The sequence below is a fragment of the Silurus meridionalis genome, chromosome 18 (assembly GCF_014805685.1).
Source record: "Silurus meridionalis isolate SWU-2019-XX chromosome 18, ASM1480568v1, whole genome shotgun sequence".
NCBI classification, from domain to species: Eukaryota; Metazoa; Chordata; class Actinopteri; order Siluriformes; family Siluridae; genus Silurus; species Silurus meridionalis.
Genome location: NC_060901.1, coordinates 1,148,032 through 1,168,317, shown reverse-complemented (window position 1 = coordinate 1,168,317; position 20,286 = coordinate 1,148,032). Strand labels below are relative to the sequence as shown.

Genomic DNA, 20,286 nt, shown 5'->3' with positions numbered 1-20,286 from the left:
GAGAAAGAAAAAGAATAAATAAATAAAACCACAATAGTCATATAGCGTCCTCTACAGGGGAACAAAAAAAAAAATCCTGACAGACACAACACATTGATTCATATAACACAAGATGATGCTGCACGACTGATCTCTGTTTTTTATTTCCTTTTCTTTTTAAATTAACATTTATTTATTTGTATATTTTTTTACTGTGACTCACTGGATTTTACAGTGACAATAAACATTTTATACTATTTGATTCTATTCCTCACACATGAACACATTTAGCTGGTTAGATGGAATGTCTCATATTCAGAGTTAAACACATAACGAGGACTTCATAGTGAAATGATCGTAACATGCCACATAAAAACTATTCAGGAGGTGTTTTTATTATTACATATAACATTACAGATTATAGGGTTTATTTTTATCTCTTCTATAATTACTCATATTTGTAAGTTTGCAATATGATCAGCTTTATAAATAATAATAATAATAATAATAATAATAATAATAATAATAATAAATAGTAATAATAATCCAGAAGTTTCATAACAGCGCCCTCAGAAGGTCAGTGAAGAGAAAAACACATTTTAATGAACAGAAATATCAGTTTGGAAGCTTTACTGCCCCCTTGTGGATACAAAAACTTTAATGTTATTAATAAATAAATCATGAACTAATCTTTAATTTGTTTGAATGATTAATGTTGATAATCCTGAAACCCAGAATAAATGTGTGTATTCAAAAAATTATATCTAATTTGAAGTGACACGAAAATAATTCTTAAATTTAGTCAACATTTTCTAATATTTCTTACATTTATTAGATGATAAAATTAAAACTTCTGAAAAAAAAAGACTTGAAACAGTATAAATGATGTTACAATAATGTAATAATAATATGTTGATTATAATTATTAGGTGTGTGTGTGTGTGTGTGTGTGTGTGTGTGTGTGTGTGTGTGTGTGTGTATAGTGTCAGTGTGCTGCAGTGGTTTATCAGTGTGTGTATTTACTCTGTGCAGCTGTCAGGCTTTAATGCTGTACGACAGCCGAATGTTTCTTCTCTCTGAAATCAGTGTGTGATGTGATCAACTTTCATCACTCTCACTCCTCAGAGACGAGAGGTGGAGCTCTGTTCATCACTCCCACGCCTCAGAGACGGGAGGTGGAGATCTGTTCATCACTCTCGCGCCTCAGAGACGGGAGGTGGAGATCTGTTCATCTCTCCCACACCTCAGAGACGAGAGGTGGAGCTCTGTTCATCACTCTCACGCCTCAGAGACGGGAGGTGGAGATCTGTTCATCACTCTCACGCCTCAGAGACGGGAGGTGGAGATCTGTTCATCACTCTCACGCCTCAGAGACGGGAGGTGGAGATCTGTTCATCACCTCACTCCTCAGAGACGGGAGGTGGAGATCTGTTCATCACTCTCACTCCTCAGAGACGGGAGGTGGAGCTCTGTTCATCACTCCCACGCCTCAGAGACGGGAGGTGGAGATCTGTTCATCACTCCCACTCCTCAGAGACGGGAGGTGGAGATCTGTTCATCACTCCCACTCCTCAGAGACGGGAGGTGGAGCTCTGTTGATCAGCGCTGACGTTCTTTTGATATATATGGAGAAAGTGAAAGACGCCTCGTCTGATTTGTTATTGAGGCTGTGTGATGATTTCCTCTCATCTTTCTAATAAGGTAACAGTGAGTGTGATTGGTGTCTCTCTCTCTCTCTCTCTGTAGGGGGCTGAGTGAGGGGACACACTTCTCTCAGTCTCTCTGGGCGAGTGGAGATGAACACATGGTGTAGAACGAGGAGGGAGATGGAAATGTGTCTGACTTTTCTTCTTCTCTCATCCACACTCACACTCACAGCAGCTGGTAAGTACACACTGATTCTTCACACTAAAACATCACACACTTCTCACTTGAACACTACACACCATTTTTCATCAGCAAATGGGAGAAATGTTCCTGGACTGATGGCAACTTTAGAAACAGTCAAAGTGTTTGATTTGTATGGAATTGAAAAAGCTGTACATGAGCGTACACACATCATCCTCAGGGCTTTTTCTCACCACTCACTTATACAATCAGCTCCAGATTCATCTTTAGAGTTTACACATCATTTATTGTGTGTGTGTGTGTGTGTGTGTGTGTGTGTGTGTGTGTGTGTGAGAGAGAGAGTGTGTGTGTGTGTGTGTGTGTGTGTGTGTGTGTGTGTGTGTGTGTGTGTGTGTATGTGTGTGTGTGTGTGTGTGTGTGTGTGTGTGTGTGTGTGTGTGTGTGTGTGTGTGTGTGTGTGTGTGTGTGTCTGTGTGTGTGTGATGTTCTGCTGTTCTGAACACGTCACATGACTCTCCTGCTCTCCTCTAACAGGAAGTCTCCTCTCTGAAGAACAGTATTCTGGGTATTCATACCACCAGACATTAAAACTTCTTTCTTTGCCTGCTTTAATGGTGACTGGAAATAAAGTGTGGATTAGCTGAGTCTGAAACAATGAATGCAAATAATGCTGTTTTTGTACATTCTGATTTATTAATTTTCTTTTGTGTGTATTAATTAAAGACATGGATGTATGTACACTAACATGTAGGGGAGACTGGCGTTGGTGATTGGAGCACTGCTGGTGATTATATAGGTGAATTAACATTAGCACTAGCAGAGCTGTTCAGCTCCTTACTACTCGAGATTGATGGTTCTAGATCATCTAAATTCTGATCTCCCTCCAGGCAATATGCAATTACTGTATTCAAAGCAATCTAATGATCTCCTTTTCATATCAGACCATGAACCTAAATGTCATGAACATAACCTACGCTACATAACCACTCTCTCTCTCTCTCTCTCTCTCTCTCTCTCTCTCTCTCTCTCTCTCTCTCTCTCTCTCTCTCTCTCTCTCTCTCTCTCTCTCTCTCTCTCTCTCTCTCTCTCTCTTTCTCACTCTGTCTTTATATATTAGGCAGTGTGAGGTTGGTGGATGGTGGAAGTCGCTGTGCTGGGAGAGTGGAGGTTCTTCATGAAAGAAAGTGGGGAACAGTGTGTGGTGGTAACTGGGATATGAGAGATGCTGCAGTGGTGTGTAGAGAACTGCACTGTGGAGAAGCTGTAAATGTACGTTATCGAGCTCACTTTCGACGAGGATCAGGACCAATCTGGATGAACAAGGTGCACTGTAAAGGATCAGAGTCAATGCTGAAGAAGTGTAGGTCAGCAGAATGGGGGAAAAATAGCTGTAGTCATGCTTCTGATGTGGGAGTCTCCTGCTCAGGTAAACATTATTCCAAAACATTCTGGTGACCTCCACATAGGTGATATAATAAAAAACTAAATTCAGCTAAGCAGCTGCATAACAAACTCTGAATACCTGGAAATCTTTTGGTTAATATTTGGACACATTTTACTTCAGCTAAATTGTCAGTTTTGAATTTGGCCTCTTTTCTGGAAATGTAATGTCCGTTATTATTGACCTACTCTATGTAATCTAAACTTTAAAAATGTTTTGATGCAGAGCATAAACCAAAAGATAAAGAAGAATCTGCCGAGAAGTCAGCAATTCTCACAGGTATTTATATTTATTTATATTAATTTGTAGTTATTTTATAAAAAGATAAATGTTTAATTTCAATGATAATTAACATAATATATTATAAAGTGGATTAACTGTGATTTTGACAGAGAACTGAACAGACCATCGTGATGCTGCTATTACCACTAATACACGATTATAATAAAATAGATGAATAAAAGAAATCCAGGATTTCAATCTTTTGTGTTTGGATGTACTTTTGGGGTACAAGTAAACTATTCCACTTACTTGATGTTTCTCTCTCTCTCTCTCTCTCTCTCTCAGACAGTGTGAGGTTGATGGATGGTGGAAGTCGCTGTGCTGGGAGAGTGGAGGTTCTTCGTGATGGACAGTGGGGAACAGTGTGTCGTTCTGCATGGGATATGAAAGATGCTGCAGTGGTGTGTAGAGAACTGCACTGTGGAGAAGCTGAAAAAGCACTTCATTATGCTGAGTTCGGACAAGGATCAGGACCAATCTGGATATATGATTTGTATTGTGGAGGATCCGAACTGACATTGAAGAATTGTAGCTCACAAGGAGGACACATGTGTGGTCATGTTCATGATGTTGGAGTCATCTGCTCAGGTGAAATATATCTCAAATGTACATACATACTGTATTTACATAATGTGTATATTCTGTACTTTGTACACACACACACACACACACACACACACAAACCCGATTCCAATTTTTAAGGGAAAAATACGTTGATTTTTAATTTCATGTTATCAACGGTACTGACCTTCTCTCTGAGCCCAGGGGCAAACCCTAAAAATGTAAGAACTTTTTTAAAAAGACATATTTAAACCACTACTTGATAAGAGGATGCATGCTTCAGAATTCCACTGCAATCTTTTAGGTAACTTTTGGTCTTTACACAAGAAAATGCTTGCCAATATATTAAATTAAATGAGTTCTGAGCCATTGTATTTGTTATTTTCTTCATGAGCTTTTAGGACTTCATCTAAAATTCCTTTGTTTTTCAGATTGTACTCTAGTTAGACTGATCAAGACAATAATATTCTAAACCTTGTTCATAATAGTGACCTTGATAGACTACTTTTTTAAGTGTATTTAACAACATGTATTAATTTTTCTGCAGATAGAGACGCACTCTGATACTGAGTCTCTATTTTTATAACAACATGCAGGTCACAGAATGTCGAGACTCACCGCTGGTCCTCACCGATGTTCTGGAAGAGTGGAGGTGCTTCATGGAGGTTCCTGGTCCACAGTGTGTGATGGTGACTTTGACCAGCAGGATGCAGAGGTTGTGTGTCGAGAGCTGGACTGTGGGATTCCTGTGAAGGTTCTGGGATCAGCTGCTTTTGGTCGAGGGGAGGGTCAGGTGTGGACAGAGGAGCTTCAGTGTAAAGGAAATGAATCTCAGATTTACTTCTGTCCATCATCTTCACTCAAACACTCAAACTGCTCCCATCACAATGATGTGGGATTAATATGTTCTGGTAAAGTATCATGATTGAACTTCTGTTTAAATAGAGACCACGTTCCTGTCAATCAAACTTTAAGGTGTCTTTGTTGATGTTCCTCTTTCACTGAGCTCTCGGCTGTTTGTTCTGGTCACACAGAGGCTCGGCTGGTGAACGGATCAGACTCCTGTTCTGGTCGAGTGGAGCTCCAGTACCTCAGTGAGTGGGGCACAGTTTGTGCTGTAGGCTGGGATATGAGAGCTGCAGATGTTCTCTGTGCACAGCTGGATTGTGGGAGTGCTGTGGCTGTGGTGGAGGTGGACTGGTTTTGGAGGGAATGGCCACATCTGGGCTGATGTGTTTGATTGTCAGGGAATGAGACACACCTATCACAATGTGGCATCTCATCATGGAGTCGAGCTGCATGTTCTCATAAACACGATGCTGGAGTGATCTGTAACGGTGAGATATTAACATCACGTACACCACGTTAGTGAATAAAGTCAGTGTTCATTAGAATATTTCAGTGATGTTCTTCTGCTTCAGGATCATCCATGGCGTTTCATGAGGGGCGAGTGCGGTTGTCTGGAGGGAGCGAGTGTCAGGGGGAGGTGGAGATTTATTTCAGGCAGGACTGGAGGAAAGTTCTCCTGGACTCGTGGAGTCTGTCTGAGGCGTCTGTGCTCTGCAGACAGCTGGGCTGTGGCTCTGTGCTGAACTACCGTTCATCTCCATCCACCACTGAACACAAACACATGTGTGTAACGGCTTTCAGCTGCTCTGGGAGTGAAGCTCATCTGGGGAACTGCAGCAGTGCACAAGCTGTCAACTGCACCTCTGGAGAACATCTGTACATCACCTGCTCAGGTAAGCACCATAGCACTTTCCAACCTTGTATATTTATAATCAGTAATTGAAATATATTTTATCATCACAATTGTACACATTTCTATGACTATTCTGGAACAATTAGTAGCAAAAGATTTATATTTAATAATATATAAATTGCGAACTCCATATCCGTGTATTTAGTTTTCAAAGTTTTTTTTTTAAAGCTTTTGTTGCTTATATGTGATGGTGCGGGTTTCCACAGAATATGGTGTACATTCATGTAAATATCTTCATTCTCCTTCTTTTCCACCATGGGAACAAAAGTAACAAGCAAATATAAAATATTAAAAGCAGACTTGTTTATAAAACAGTGCTGATTTCAGAAATTCTAGATGTTGAATGTCTTCAAACGTTGACAGCAGGTGAAGGTTTGATACACCACCTCTGTGCCAGAAGAGAGAAGAGTCTTGAAGTATGGCTTGCCTGTACCCTGAGAGATTATAGGACTAATCAAGCAATGTTTGAAGATCAAAAGGATAATGGTGCAGTGCAGGTTGAGATAAGAGCTCTGAGGTAGAGGGGTGCTGGTCTCATTTTGGATTTGTAGGCAAACATCAGCTACAGAAAGCCCATGGAGGAGTGTAATATGGGGTGAGAGAATCCAGGGTGTTTAGAAACTAATTATGCAGGAGTGAGTTCAGTCAGAAGTAGTCCAGTCCTGAGATGATGATGATGATGGACTGCTAAAGTACCTGCGTGGCCTGTGTAGATAGAAACAGACAAATTCCTCATGGTCTAAAGAAGAAATCAACAAGTCTGTCAGATTGGTAAAATATGAAGAAAAGGACTGTTGATTGTACATAGTTACCTCCCAATTGCATGCAGTGAATGAAGGTCAGCTCATTGAGTTATCTGTAGATTTTACAAGATCTTTCCATTTAGGAGAATCACCTGAGATAAACAATGGTTCAGTTTTGCTGCTATTAAAATGGTGAAATAAAACAGTTGACATACTTTGTTAATGTGTGTGTGTGTGTGTGTGTGTGTGTGTGTGTGTGTGTGTGTGTGTGTGTGAAACAGGCCCCAGGTCCATCAGACTGGTAGGTTCTGGAAGAGACTGTGCAGGAAGGCTGGAGGTTTTCCACAGTGGTTCATGGGGAACAGTGTGTGATGACTCTTGGGGTATTGAGGATGCAGATGTGGTGTGCAGACAGCTGCAGTGTGGACGGGCCCTCAGTACCCACACACCAGCCTGGTTTGGTCCTGGAACTGGGTCCATATGGCTGAATGAGGTGGAGTGTGAGGGGAATGAGACGTCCCTGTGGAACTGCAGATTTCAGCTGTGTGAAGAGGGTGAATGTGGACACCAGGAGGACGTAGGAGTCGTGTGCTCAGGTACAGTGTGATGACTGAGAATAAACCTGTTAAATATATTCAATATGTAGAAGTGTATAAATCATCCTTCTCCCACCAGAGTTTAAAGAGATCCGACTCACGGGGGGCTGTGAGGGGAATCTGGAAGTGTTCTACAATGGAACCTGGGGTAATGTGTGTCACAATCAAATGGATGATGAAACAGCAGATATGGTGTGTCGAGAGCTGAACTGTGGAACCCTCGAGCATTTGACCTCATCCAGAGCTAGAGTAGAATCTGCTCCTAACTGGCTGGATTATCTGAAGTGTAGAAAACACGACTCTAATCTGTGGCAGTGTCCATCTTCTCCCTGGGGACAGAACAACTGTGATAATAGTAATGAGGTGGCTCTTATTACCTGCAAAAGTAGGAGAATCTTCTCTCTTTACTAGTTTATACTTTACTGTAGAATTTACAAAAATATTCCAGTAATAAAAATAGAAATGACTGAAAAACTCTGTCTCATGGATTTTAATTCTGCAGGTGATGAAACATCTCTACGTCCTCGAGGGACTCATGGCACAAGTAAGGACACTTAAATCTGTTACATCAGTCAGGTGTGAAGGAAAAACTTAATGTTTCTACCTAGAAGTTGATTGTCTTATGAAAACACTGTCCTTTGGAGATTCTCTTTTCTCTAATTTCATTTTAGCCAGAGGAACCAGTCCAAGAACATCACCTGTAGCTCCATCCACCCCTCCACTGGTTCTCTTTGTGTTGGGGACGCTGCTCTTCCTGGCCTTAGTGCTTCTGGTGGTACTGTTTTACCAGAACAGAGTGCTCAGGAGAGGTACAGCACATTCACACATTTTCTTTTCTGTTCAACATCAAATACATTTTATATCAAATTTATTATTATTATTATTATTATTATTATTATTATTATTATTTTTATTATTATTATTATTATGATTATTAATCTCCACTCCCAGTGGTCTCTAAGAGGAGGCGTAAGACTCAGCCTGAGGCAGTCTATGAGGAGATCAACCACAGATACATCACTAGAAGAATCACGAGCTCCACTCAAAGAGGTGAGTGATATGTGGACTGTTCTACATCCCACTTATTGTATTCGATTTCAACTTGTAGCTGAAATTCACTGCCTGCAAATGATCAAATCCCTCAATACAAAATACACACTTCAGTACAAACTCAGTGATTAAAGTCTTATTTTTATATTTTACACAAAATCAGTGTGAATTTATTTCTTTACAACAAATCAGTCAAAATAAACAAAATGTGTGTGAGAGGAAATGTGCAGGTAAAGTACATGTGGTGTAGAGACACGATTCTGCTGATAAACATCTATTCAAACTGTGTGTGTGTGTGTGTGTGTGTGTGTGTGTGTGTGTGTGATTTATAAAAAATATATTAAAATAAAAACAACATAAATGTGTATTGGTAGACAGTTACTGTATGTGTGTGTGTGTGTGTGTGTGTGTGTGTGTGTGTGTGTGTGTGTGTTTGCTCATACGTGTGTGTGTAACCTGTAAGTTACTCGACAGATGATTAGAAATAAACAATATATAATTTTTTTCTGAATCAGAGGATCAGACTCTCTCTCTCTCTCTCTCTCTCTCTCTCTCTCTCTCTCTCTCTCTCTCTCTCTCTCTCTCTCTCTCTCTCTCTCTCTCTCTCTCTCTCTCTCTCTCTCTCTCTGTCTGTGAGACACACAAAAAATATATATGTATATGAATATATGGGTGTAAAGTTTTATGAAAATTAGGCATGATTTTATAAAGAGTTTGTGTGTGTGTGTGTGTGTGTGTGTGTGTGTGTGTGTGTGTGTGTGTGTGTGTGTGTGTGTGTGTGTGTGTGTGTGTATAAGCCACATAGGATAAAAATAACTAAATATCTGGGTGGAAATAAACAGTAGCATGAAAATACATAGTAATACCTTATAAGGAGTGTGTGTGTGTCTTCTTTCCTGTACAGGTGCATCCCCCATCCCTCACTGTGTGTGTGTGTGTGTGTGTGTGTGTGTGTGTGTGTGTGTGTGTGTGTGTGAGAGAGAGATTTATTACGAATATATTAAAACAAAAATAACATCAATCAGGTGTTAATGGAAACATCATGATATATATAATAATTATATATTAAATATTCTTAACTGAAACTAAAATCAATGTGTGTGTGTGTGTGGAAATATACAGTAGGTGCTGTGTGTGTGTGTGTGTGTGTGTGTGTGTGTGTGTGTGTATGTGTTTGTGTTTGTGCGTGTGTGTGCGGCAATCCTGTACAGTTGCACCCCCTCCCCTGCCTTGCACATGTGCGTGTGTATATGTGAGTGTGTGTGTATGTGTGTGTGCCTGCGTGCCTGCCTGCTTTCCTGTGCAGGTGTGTGTGTGTGTGTGTGTATGTGTGTGTGTATGTGTGTGTGTGTATATGTGAGTGTGTGTGTAAATGTGTGTGTGTGTGTGTGTGTGTGTGTGTGTGTGTGTGTGTGTGTGTGTGTGTGTGTATGTGTGTGTGTGTGTGTGTGTGTGTGTGTCTGTATGTGAGTGTGTGTGTGTGTGTGTGTATATGTGTGTGTGTATATGTGTGTGATGTTCTGCTGTTCTGAACACGTCACATGACTCTCCTGCTCTCCTCTAACAGGAAGTCTCCTCTCTGAAGAACAGTATTCTGGGTATGAGCATGTGGATGATGAGCTTCTCTCAGGTAAAAAAGAACAGAGTGTGAGTTTGTGGAACTCCATGAACTGAAAGCTATTAGAACTGCAATTCCAGATCAGAAATGACTAAATGTGTCCTTTCTGAGGTCTGATTTTGATGTATTGTAGAGAAGAATTACAGGAACTCCAGTGTTTTAATGCTGACACATCACATCTCCCAATCAACCTGATCTTACTTGAAGCTTCTGAAATCCCTCTTATCAAATGGATCAAAGCTTCTTTGGATCAGGATTTGATTGAGTAGAAATGTGTTGAAATAAAAAGCCAAAACAAACAAATTGTTCTTTTTCCAGTAAAGTCTGGGATTGGAGAAAAGGCTGAGGATTATGATGATGTCATCGACACCAGTGACTTCATAAGTGGGTGCAGTTGTTAACTGATCACATCAATGTAGTGAGTTCACATTAAAGCATGAGGTCAGAATGTGATGGAGCTGTTTGTACAGACCCTCTGCTTTTATTTCATTTAGGTGCTACAGGAAGAGTGGAGGCACCAGAGGACTACGATGATGCCGTCACTGCTGGACCGATCCTGATAACGTGGATGGTGTGCTTCTGTTTTGGGATTTGTTTTAGAAAGCAGTAGAAATGAAACACACACACTGCAAATACGTTTGTTTATTGCTTTGTGTGGACTGAGATTTTTGACATGTACCATGTCATTTTGCATCGTGTCATCAAATCCACAGTGTACAAACTGCCACTTCAGTCCACTTGAAATAGCTTGAAATCTCTGTGTTTTGGTGTAGAGGATGAAGCTGAGAATTATGATGACGCCATTACAGCTGATCAGAAGTCAGTTCTACTGACAGGTATGATAAGAATGTGAGCGTATTTCATCCACAAGCATCCAAATGATCATTAATGACCTTCATGTGGATTGAATAGCTTTTATCTCTCCATTCTGACAGAGGACGTGTGTGAGAACTATGATGATGCAGTTACTGCTGAAACAAACCCAAACATCATCACAGGTCAGTTTTTTTCTGCAAATATACAAAAGGAAAGAAAAGCTGATGAGGGAACCACTGTTTCTAGCTGCTATGAAATAAGTGAGAAAAGGAAGGAACTTGTTTTTCTGAAGAACTACAACATCATCTGTAACTATAAATGGATCAAAATGAGCACATTGAATTGTTTCCTGTGTGGAAAAAGTGTAATTGTTGGTAAATTGGTATAAGAGGAATAAAAGACTTGGGGACGTGCAGTTAAAGTGAAATGATCAACGTTAGTGTGGTAACAGTAACTCAGCTTCATCACACCACCCTGTAACTCAGTATTTTACTATAACAGCAACACACACAGTCATTTATTACTTCTTCATTTCTTTCTTCACTACACACTCCAGAAGATGAAGATGAAGATGATGATGATGATGTGATCAGTGAGGAACAGGATGTAGGAGAGACAGGAAGTAAGTGAGGTGTTTATTCTGCTAATGTACATGAGTGTAAAAGCAGTGAAGTTAAAGCGAGACTTTATTCTAGACCATATATAATATAAAGATCAGCTTTGTGTTTTATAATCTCCATTCTGTCATTGAACAAGTGCAGCCATATTTATGAAACAGTTTAGAGAAGTTCTAGATTTCTGTCTCATTTCCTTCTCCATCTTCTACACATGTCCTGTGTTTATATGAAGAAAGCTGAATTGATAAAGATCCTTTTTTACACATGATGAAAAATCTTCTTAAACACGTTCCTACACGGTGCCTCATTGACTGGATTCTGAAGGTGTTCCATCACAATGACTACAATCCAAACCATCTATTCAAGAGCTCAATGTATTTCTTTTCCAGAATGTGATGAGGTGGAGGAGAAATCTCAGAAAAACAGGGACCATGTGACTGAGACACGCCACCAAAGGCCTTTTCTCAGGAAATTACATTTCAACTTTTACAAAGACAAAAAATGATTTGATTCTACTTCCAATAATGTCATGTTTTCTGAATGGTGTTGATTCTCCCCCTAGTTATTAGTAAATAGAGTAGTGAGAGTTCAATCCCCTTTCATATGACTTCATGCAAAATCTCCAGCTTTTCCTTTCCTACACTTTTAATGCTATAAGTCAACTTCAATATCACTGTCACACCACAACTCATTTATCACAACAATTCTTTCATCAAAACTGCTCTGATTTTCATCTTCATGTTTTCCATTCATCAACTTCTTATTCAGTGTGTTTAGAAATGTGTTAGTGACTATAAACCACTTCACAACTAACAAAAAGCTTTTTATTCCTTAAAACTATACTTTTTTATTCAGTTCAAACAAAGACACATTTACATTTCTGTTCAATTCTGTGTTTTTAACTCCAAACTATAGAAATTAATTGAATTCCAGAATTCCTTTATGAAATATTCACACTCTGACATGCTAATTAGATTAGCCTGCTATATTGCAGTGTTTATTCGCTAGCTGGATATGCTGCAAGTCAGATCTAGTAGATGTCATTAGTGTAAATATATAAAGTTTTTATAAAGTTTTCTCAGATTTACATTGGAGTTCCTCAGGTTTCATTCAGGATTCTCTCGTTTCTTTTCTTCTTCTCAGGACTTTGTTTTATAATCTCAGCTTTAATTCAATATTCTCACTTTTGAAATGAGTGAATGAAGGTTCATTTTAATATTAAATCCTATTAAACTATAGATTCAGGATTCGAGATGTTATTTGTCACAACCACAGTACAAGCAAATATACAACAAATAAGATTTTTTTAGCTTTCAGAATGAGAAAAAGTTTATATTTTATATTTTTCATGCTTTAATTTGCTGTTTTTCATATTCTGTAACAATCATCTATTTTTATACATTGAATGAAATAAAAGTGCTTTGATTATTTTCACTAGAATGTGATGATGTGTGTTTGAGTTGAGTGAGTGGATCTTGTAGTGATGAATCTGTGCTTAATGTCCTTCTAGAACATCTCAGGCAGTAACAAAGAAAAATATTTATCTACTGATCAGACGGTTATGAGTTCAAAACCCAGCAGCAATGTGAGCTCGACCCTGAACAATTCAGAACTACACACACACACACACACACACACACACACACACACACAGTAAAGTTAACATGTCTTAAGTCATGATCACTCACTAATTTTATTGAGAGTAAATGTAATCGGGTTTAAGTTACTATCACAGCAGGGCTTCATTTGCTGTCACGTGCTCAGAGCGAGTATTTTCTAACGAACCCTAAAAGCAATCAGATCTGCGCATGTGCTGTAGAAGTCATTGGACGTCTCGCGCCGTGCCGACATTTTCACAATTCGAGGATCTCTTCATGTAAAGGTAAATTATCAAACAAATAATAACTGTGTGTGGATTTGTTCGTTCTACTTGTGTTATAGCTCTAACTATCATTTGTTTCATAATAACTTATCTAACAAACACTGCACAAGTGGCGCACTCTTCAGAGAGAGGGAGAAGAGAAAGAATTCTCCTCTGTGTGGTAAACAGTGACTGTAAGAGTGGATGATTTTGAGTAACTGATGATCTTCCAGCCGTCTTGGTGAGTTTTTTCTCTTAGAAATGTATTAAACTATTACTAAGCTAACACCGCTAATGCGGTCGCTAAGCCAGCGCTAGGCTAACATGGTGTTAATACCTTTTTTCTCTTTTTTTTTGTTGACCACTACGCTGATTTTTGTTAAACATAGCGGGAAAATAAGACTTTTTGTATGATGTAAACTGAGAGAGATCCACAGAGCGAAGGTTAATGTTAAAATGTTTACCCTCTGGAGTCTGAGGGGGTTTTGACCCCTTGAGAGATTTTTCTCTCACATTTGGTTCTTTTTAGTTGCTTTTATTTTATTGACAAAAGACTTATTACACTGATTTCAGCACAAACTGGGCTACCATAATATGTAAACAGCTTATATGTGTGTGTGTGTAAAATAAGGTTTGTGTGCGTTTTTTTAAAACACCTCACTGAAATAAGGCCACAGAACCTACAGTACACATGTTTCACAAGACTTTTTCAGAACAGATCTTCTAATGTAGGTTTTTTATTTTTAATCATGTGAAAATCATCCTGTCTGCTCATTCACATTAAACAATACTTTAATTTAAAATGTAAAAGACACTTTCTACTTTGAAAGGCCGTATGTGAAGAGGCGTGGACATGCTGTGACTGACAGCTTCGTAGACAATGGGTCGCATAATGAGCTGTCGATTACATAATGAGCTGTGGATCACTGAGCAGGATCACAGTGAGAAGTACAGTACTACAACAAGGAATGTGTTTCCTTTGTGTTTATTAAAAACACACATTAGCAAGGACAGCATTAAAAAGGGAATTGTGTAACAATAAAACAATACAGTACAGTATGTATAAAAAATAAAGAGTGCAACAAAAACTAACACAATACACTACAGTAGGGTTCTGCAAATCCTAGCCTGTAGGGCTACAATACTATGCATTAAATAATAATAGTGTATTCATTTGAGGAATCTGCAAGAACAAACAACATGAACCCACACTTAGTTAGCTTGGCTTTCATGTACTGTGTCCTCCCAGTGTTAGCTTTGCATGCTACCATCCTCTCATCCACGGCTAAATGTCTTCTAGGATGATAAATTGCTTTGCAGGTCTTACGGATTGTGTCCATAAGCAGTTTCACTCTGAACAGACGGTCATGTTCAGATGTGCCCCTCTTTCTGTCGTTTTCTTTGTCTGCATCTGGGTGACTCATGTGTACATTCCACAAAATGTTCCTGTATCTGTCCCTTGACATAATTGTTGCTGGAAAGGGAACTGTGAAGATACTGCTCTGTCTCCAGTAGTCTATGATGGAGGGCAACTTTACCATTGCCATGTAAAATAAGAGCCCAATGTATTGATACATCTCACTCACGGTTACATCTCTCCATTTGTATTTGTGTCTCTTGGCTATTGACTTGGCAGCTTGAGCATTTGTGTTGTGGCACAGAGTTGACACAACACTGTCCGGAAAAACATTTTAAATAGACTACATGGAGAATGAGAGTCAGAAGACCTCAGTTGAGGTTCAGGTTCACGTGCAGGCAGGAATCACAGAGTCTGTGGAACTGTGTCGTTATCTGTCTGATCCTTCCATCACATGGTGGACTGTGTGTGCTGCCTTTGCCCTTTTTGGAGCAGGTGTTTGATCACATCTGTTTATGAAACACACACACACACACACACACACACACACACACATCACTAATTGTGTCATTGGTAAAGTTGTTTGCATGACATACAATGTAATAATGATTCAAACTAAATATAATTTAGGAAAATATGAAATATGGACTTACTCAGGATGATTCTCGGTCGAACTGAAAATGGAGCGACACCTGCGTGGCCTGGTGTGAGTTTCCAGTGAAGGCAGGGGTGATGCAGCCACACTCCTAACAATAACCAAACAATATATTTTCGTGTCCGCTGGCAGCTAGTGATGGGGAGTCCGATTCTTTTTTGTGAATCAGTTCTTTCGGACAGTTCGTTTCAAAAAAACGGTTCACCAGTTCTTTTACGTCCTTACGTCATGACGTCATGCATATCCCAATATCATCTCAGCGGATGAACATACACACTAAACACATTTAAATAAAGTCATGTCTATTGCATGAGGGCATGTAGCTTATCTGTTTAAATTAAAGCATCATCATCTTAGAAATGTTCCTTACATTTAGCACTAAATCACCCAATACAGGCACTGATGTGCAAAACGTTGATGTGTTAATTTGTTAGTAAATAAACTTACTTTTCATTTAAGTCCTCAGTTCACCTGTGCTCATATATCAGCAGAGCAGCACCAGCCTTTACAGTGTGTCCAACACATCTGATTCACCCTAACCCTAACCCTAGAGTCCAAAAAGTGTGTGTGTGTGTGTGTGTGTGTTAATATCAGACAGCACACGTACTGCTCGGTAGGTCGCGCATGCTCAGTATCAACAATTCGTTGGTATCAGTAGAATGTGGGACGTGTCTGAAAGAAACGGTTCTTGATGCAGTACTGGTGACTCGAGAACAGCAGTGTGTGTGCTGCTCGGAATCAGCAGGTATGCGCATGCTCAGTGATGATCACTTGTTCAGCAGCATGTTTCAGTTTAATGTGTGTAGTGTTGGAGAAACTAGAGAAGAACCCCATTCTCAGGGATATTAATTTATTTTGAGTCGGATAGACGCTCATACACATTCAAAAGTGAGTAACTCGAGTCATTTTGTTGATTAGTGCTGATTTGAGACGCGAACTGTTTTGAACGATTCAGTCCGATTTGGTGAACCGGTTCGACCGATTCACTAAAAAGAACCGGTTCAAATGAACGATTCGTTCACGAAGCGGACATCACTACTCGCAGCTCATTATCAGATAATCTGTGCTTCTACTTGGTTTCACATGATTTATATTTATTGGAAACACGTTTTTTATTTCACCGACTTATTCTTAAACTACGCACTTTAAGCTGTCCACAGATATATTTTTTATTTCTGTGTGTCAGCTATTGGCCGAGTTTCAGCGCTTTTTGATGACGTGTTTCTAAACGAAGATCACGCAGACAAAGACGACAGATCTTAAAGTATTGGATGTATGGAGACATCTTAACCCTAACACCAAACAGTTTTCTTGGTTTAGACCCAATGCCTCTAGCAAATCGAGTATCGACTATTGGTTAATTTCAGATAATTTGTTATATTTTGTTAAGCATTGCATTATTTCACCAGCACCTCTAACAGATCACTGTGCTATTACCTTGGATGTTACGCCAACACGTAAAGTTTTACATAGTAAGGGATATTGGAAATTTAATTCTGATTTGCTTGTAAATGAGGGATTTTGTGCTAAGCTAAAAGATTTAATTAGGGAAATTAAACATAGTAATGAGTTCAGTTCTTATAAAGCCAGGTGGGAGTTCCTTAAATTAAAAATTTGTGAATTTTCTATAAATTATAGTAAAATGCTTGCCAAAATAAGAAGACAAAATGAATACACAATTATATCTGAAATTAATAAGTACTGCAGTAAAATTTCTCTGAGTAGCTCAGAGAAAAGTAATTTTATTTCTCTTCAAACACAACTGGATAACTTGTACATTAAAAAAGCTAAGGGTGCATACATTCGCTCAAAAGCCAAGTGGATGGAAGAGGGAGAGAAGAGCACGGCCTATTTTTGTAGGTTAGAAAAAAGACGGCAATCCAAAAACATTATTGTTTCCCTAATAGTAAATGATGTTGAAAATACTGATCCTAAAATAATAAGCAAAGAAATACATCATTTCTACAGTAACTTGTATTTATCTAATTTTTCTCCGAAAGACTGTGATGACTTTTTTGAGAAAATTATAAATTTTATCCCAACGATTGACAATAAATTAAGAGATCTTTGTGATGCACAATTATGTATGGAAGAACTCGATTTAGCTGTACAGAAACTCAAATCAAACAAATCACCTGGTCCTGACGGCATTACAGGAAATTTTTATACATTTTTTTGGGACGATTTAAAAATGTTACTGTTTAGTGCCCTTATTGAATCTATTGAAGATGGTTCATTGGGCCCCACAATGAGTCAAGGCTTGATTACATTAATCCCCAAACCAGATAAAGATCATAGATTTTTTGATAATCTCCGCCCAATCATTTTACTTAACAGTGACTATAAAATTTTCACACACGTCTTTGTCAATCGATTGAAAGAATTACTTAATGGAGTAGTTAATGAGGTTCAATCGGGATTTCTTAAAGAAAGATCCATTCACAATAATATAAGGCTGGTAATGGATATGGTAGAATACAATCACTTGATAGAGGATGATGGATATATTCTTTTCTTAGACTTTAAGAAAGCCTTTGATACGTTAGAACATAGGTTTTTATTTGGAAAGCTTTGGTTTTGGTGAGCACTTTGTCAATATTATAAAAATGATCTATAAAGGTATGAACAGTTCTATTTCTCTTCCCTGTGGTACATCATAAAGATTTCCTGTTAGTCGTGGAATAAGGCAGGGATGCACAGGAACAGATCTTTATGCTATAAGAATTGTTTAAACAGAAATATATGGTCAGTAAGAGATCTAATGGATGAACGGGGTAACGTTTTAGACTATAATGCTTTTACTTTGAAACATGGCTTTGCCTGTCACCTGAAAGAGTTTTTCACTGTTGTTAATGCAATACCTTCTGGCATAAAAATGCTGATGAGATGCTCTCTTTCTTATACTGAAGTTAAACCAGTTCTTCCAGCCTTATATGTTGGACATATGCAATTTAAAAGTGATAGTTGTTGTAACAAATATATAAGACAGGTCATTTTACAAACCTGTTATCCCTGTCAAGGTAAAAGAAACAATTTAGATCATATGTTTGAGAAGAAAACTGTGATTTATCTTAGAACTGCTTATTTGAAATTTCCTGTTCCTCCTAAAGCTAAAGAGATACACTTCAACATTTTAAATGAGATTTATCCTTCTTACAAATTCCTAAATCAGAAATTTAATATAGAAATTGTCCCCTGTTCCTTTTGTGAAAGTCATTCTGAAGACACGGATCAGATCTTTCTCTTGTGCAACTTCTCCAAACTCTTCTGGATGTCAATTCAGGACTGGTTGAACGAAAAAGAGGTGGTTGTTGATAGTTTTGTTTTTCTTTACATCATATTTTATTTGGAGAACCTAAAGACTGCTGTGCTAATTCTTTTTTGCTAAATAACATTGTAATATTAGCAAAATATTTTATTCATAAATGTAAATTATTTATATATATATATATATATATATATATATATATATATATATATATATATATATATATATAATAAATTATTCATAATTTATTCTTTAAACCCCCCCCCAACACTACTTATTGTATTAAAAAATGACTTAAAAAGTTTTTCCAAAGCCCTTAATAAGATAAAAGGTCAGAGTGCTATGAAGCTGCTTTATTTATTGACATCGTTTAATTTATTGTGATACTGCCCCCAATGTTTATCTTTATTTACATTTTATTTTTTTTTATTTTTCTTTTACTCACTATTTAAGTTCATGTAAATTATAATTTTAGATTTCTATATATCTATGTTCATTTTTCTAAACAATTTATTAGTTATACTGTGTTGAGCCTGTAATTTTTATCTACACTGTAAATGTATATTTGCCTTTGTTATTTATATACTTTTGTATTCATTAAAAAAAAAAAAAAAAAGAGGATACGTGAACGTCAAAAAAAAAAAAAAAAAAAAAAACAAAGCCGACAGATGGCGCAGCCTGAATATTTTATTCATTTAAAAAAAATACAACATTTTGTTTAAATAGTGAGCATACACAAATAAAAGTAGACCCTTTACAGATTTAAATGATGTATTACTTTGACATGTTTGATTAAATCTGACCGAGCAGTTTCAGCTCTTTTTACTGGCATCTGAACAAAACGCACGTTTGGGCGCCGGCGGTGATTCAGACTCCAGAGGGTTAAAATACAGTCACACATTACATCCTGAAAGTGTGTTTTTTACAGTCGTCTATGAAAAAAACTGTATATTCCACAGCTTTCATGGGGCTCGCAGGTTAACCTAGCAGAAGGCATGGAGACGGATGAGTCCTATCAAATCTAATCAAATCAAATTTTATTCATCACATACACATACATACAGGGTACGACATGCAGTGGAATGCTTTATAGGACGGTCCGGCAAGAGGGAATGTGGTGGGGAAAAAGAAAAGAAGGCAGATAAATAAAGTATAAAGTATATAAAAAATAAAAAATAAAACAACTATATAAAATAAAATATAAGAATATAAAGATATATGTATGTGAAACAAAGAGAAAAATGTATATACAAAAAATCCTTATGGCAGTAGACAGTGAAACAGTAAACAATGTGTAACAAAGTGTAAACAAAAGACAATTTTAGTGGTGGGTTGTCCATAAAGTGTCCGTGTGCGGTATTATGTGGTGTAAAGGTCCGTAAGTGTCCGTGTGCGGGATGGTGTGGTGTAAAGTGTCCAAAAGAGTCCGTGTGCGGTATGGTGTGGTATAAGATAAAATAAATATAAATATAAAGTGCACTGTGCTGTGCAACTCCAGAGTTTAAAAGTGCGAAAGGTGAGATATGTACAGAGAGAAGTGTGATGATGGAGAGAGTGGGCCAGTTTTTAGATTCTGGGTGTTTCCTGGTTTAAACACCGAATGGCCTGCGGGAAGAAGCTCCTCCTCATTCTCTCTGTGTTCACTTTCAGGGAGCGGAAGCGTTTCCCTGAACACAACAAAGAAAAGAGTCCATTGTTGGTATGGTTGAGGTCCTTCACAATCTTCCTGGCTCTGGTCCTGCACTGCGTGCTATAGATGTCCTGCAGGTCAGGGAGTTCGGTTTGGATGGTACGTTCAGCTGAACGCACCACCCTCTGGAGGGCTTGTCTGT

The 20,286-nt window shown here is 38.2% G+C and overlaps 1 protein-coding gene and 1 long non-coding RNA gene across 2 annotated transcripts in view; both read left to right on the top strand.

The window, feature by feature from the left end:
* The window catches only part of LOC124401094 (scavenger receptor cysteine-rich type 1 protein M130-like), a gene marked incomplete at its 3' end in the record, with an annotated part of 61,530 nt that extends 51,097 nt beyond the window's left edge, over nt 1-10,433 (top strand). Inside the window, exons 11-15 of the mRNA XM_046873076.1 lie at nt 7,884-8,021; nt 8,164-8,262; nt 9,830-9,892; nt 10,199-10,264; nt 10,375-10,433. Coding sequence (XP_046729032.1) covers nt 7,884-8,021; nt 8,164-8,262; nt 9,830-9,892; nt 10,199-10,264; nt 10,375-10,433 — 425 coding nt within the window. The remainder of the gene's footprint in view (nt 1-7,883; nt 8,022-8,163; nt 8,263-9,829; nt 9,893-10,198; nt 10,265-10,374) is intronic.
* Nucleotides 10,434-10,435: 2 nt separating this feature from the next.
* On the top strand, nt 10,436-12,747 carry LOC124400881. The gene is made up of 5 exons (XR_006928460.1): nt 10,436-10,451; nt 10,654-10,716; nt 10,816-10,878; nt 11,253-11,318; nt 11,703-12,747. It is a non-coding gene; the product is annotated as an uncharacterized LOC124400881 (long non-coding RNA).
* The last annotated feature ends 7,539 nt before the right edge of the window (nt 12,748-20,286 follow it).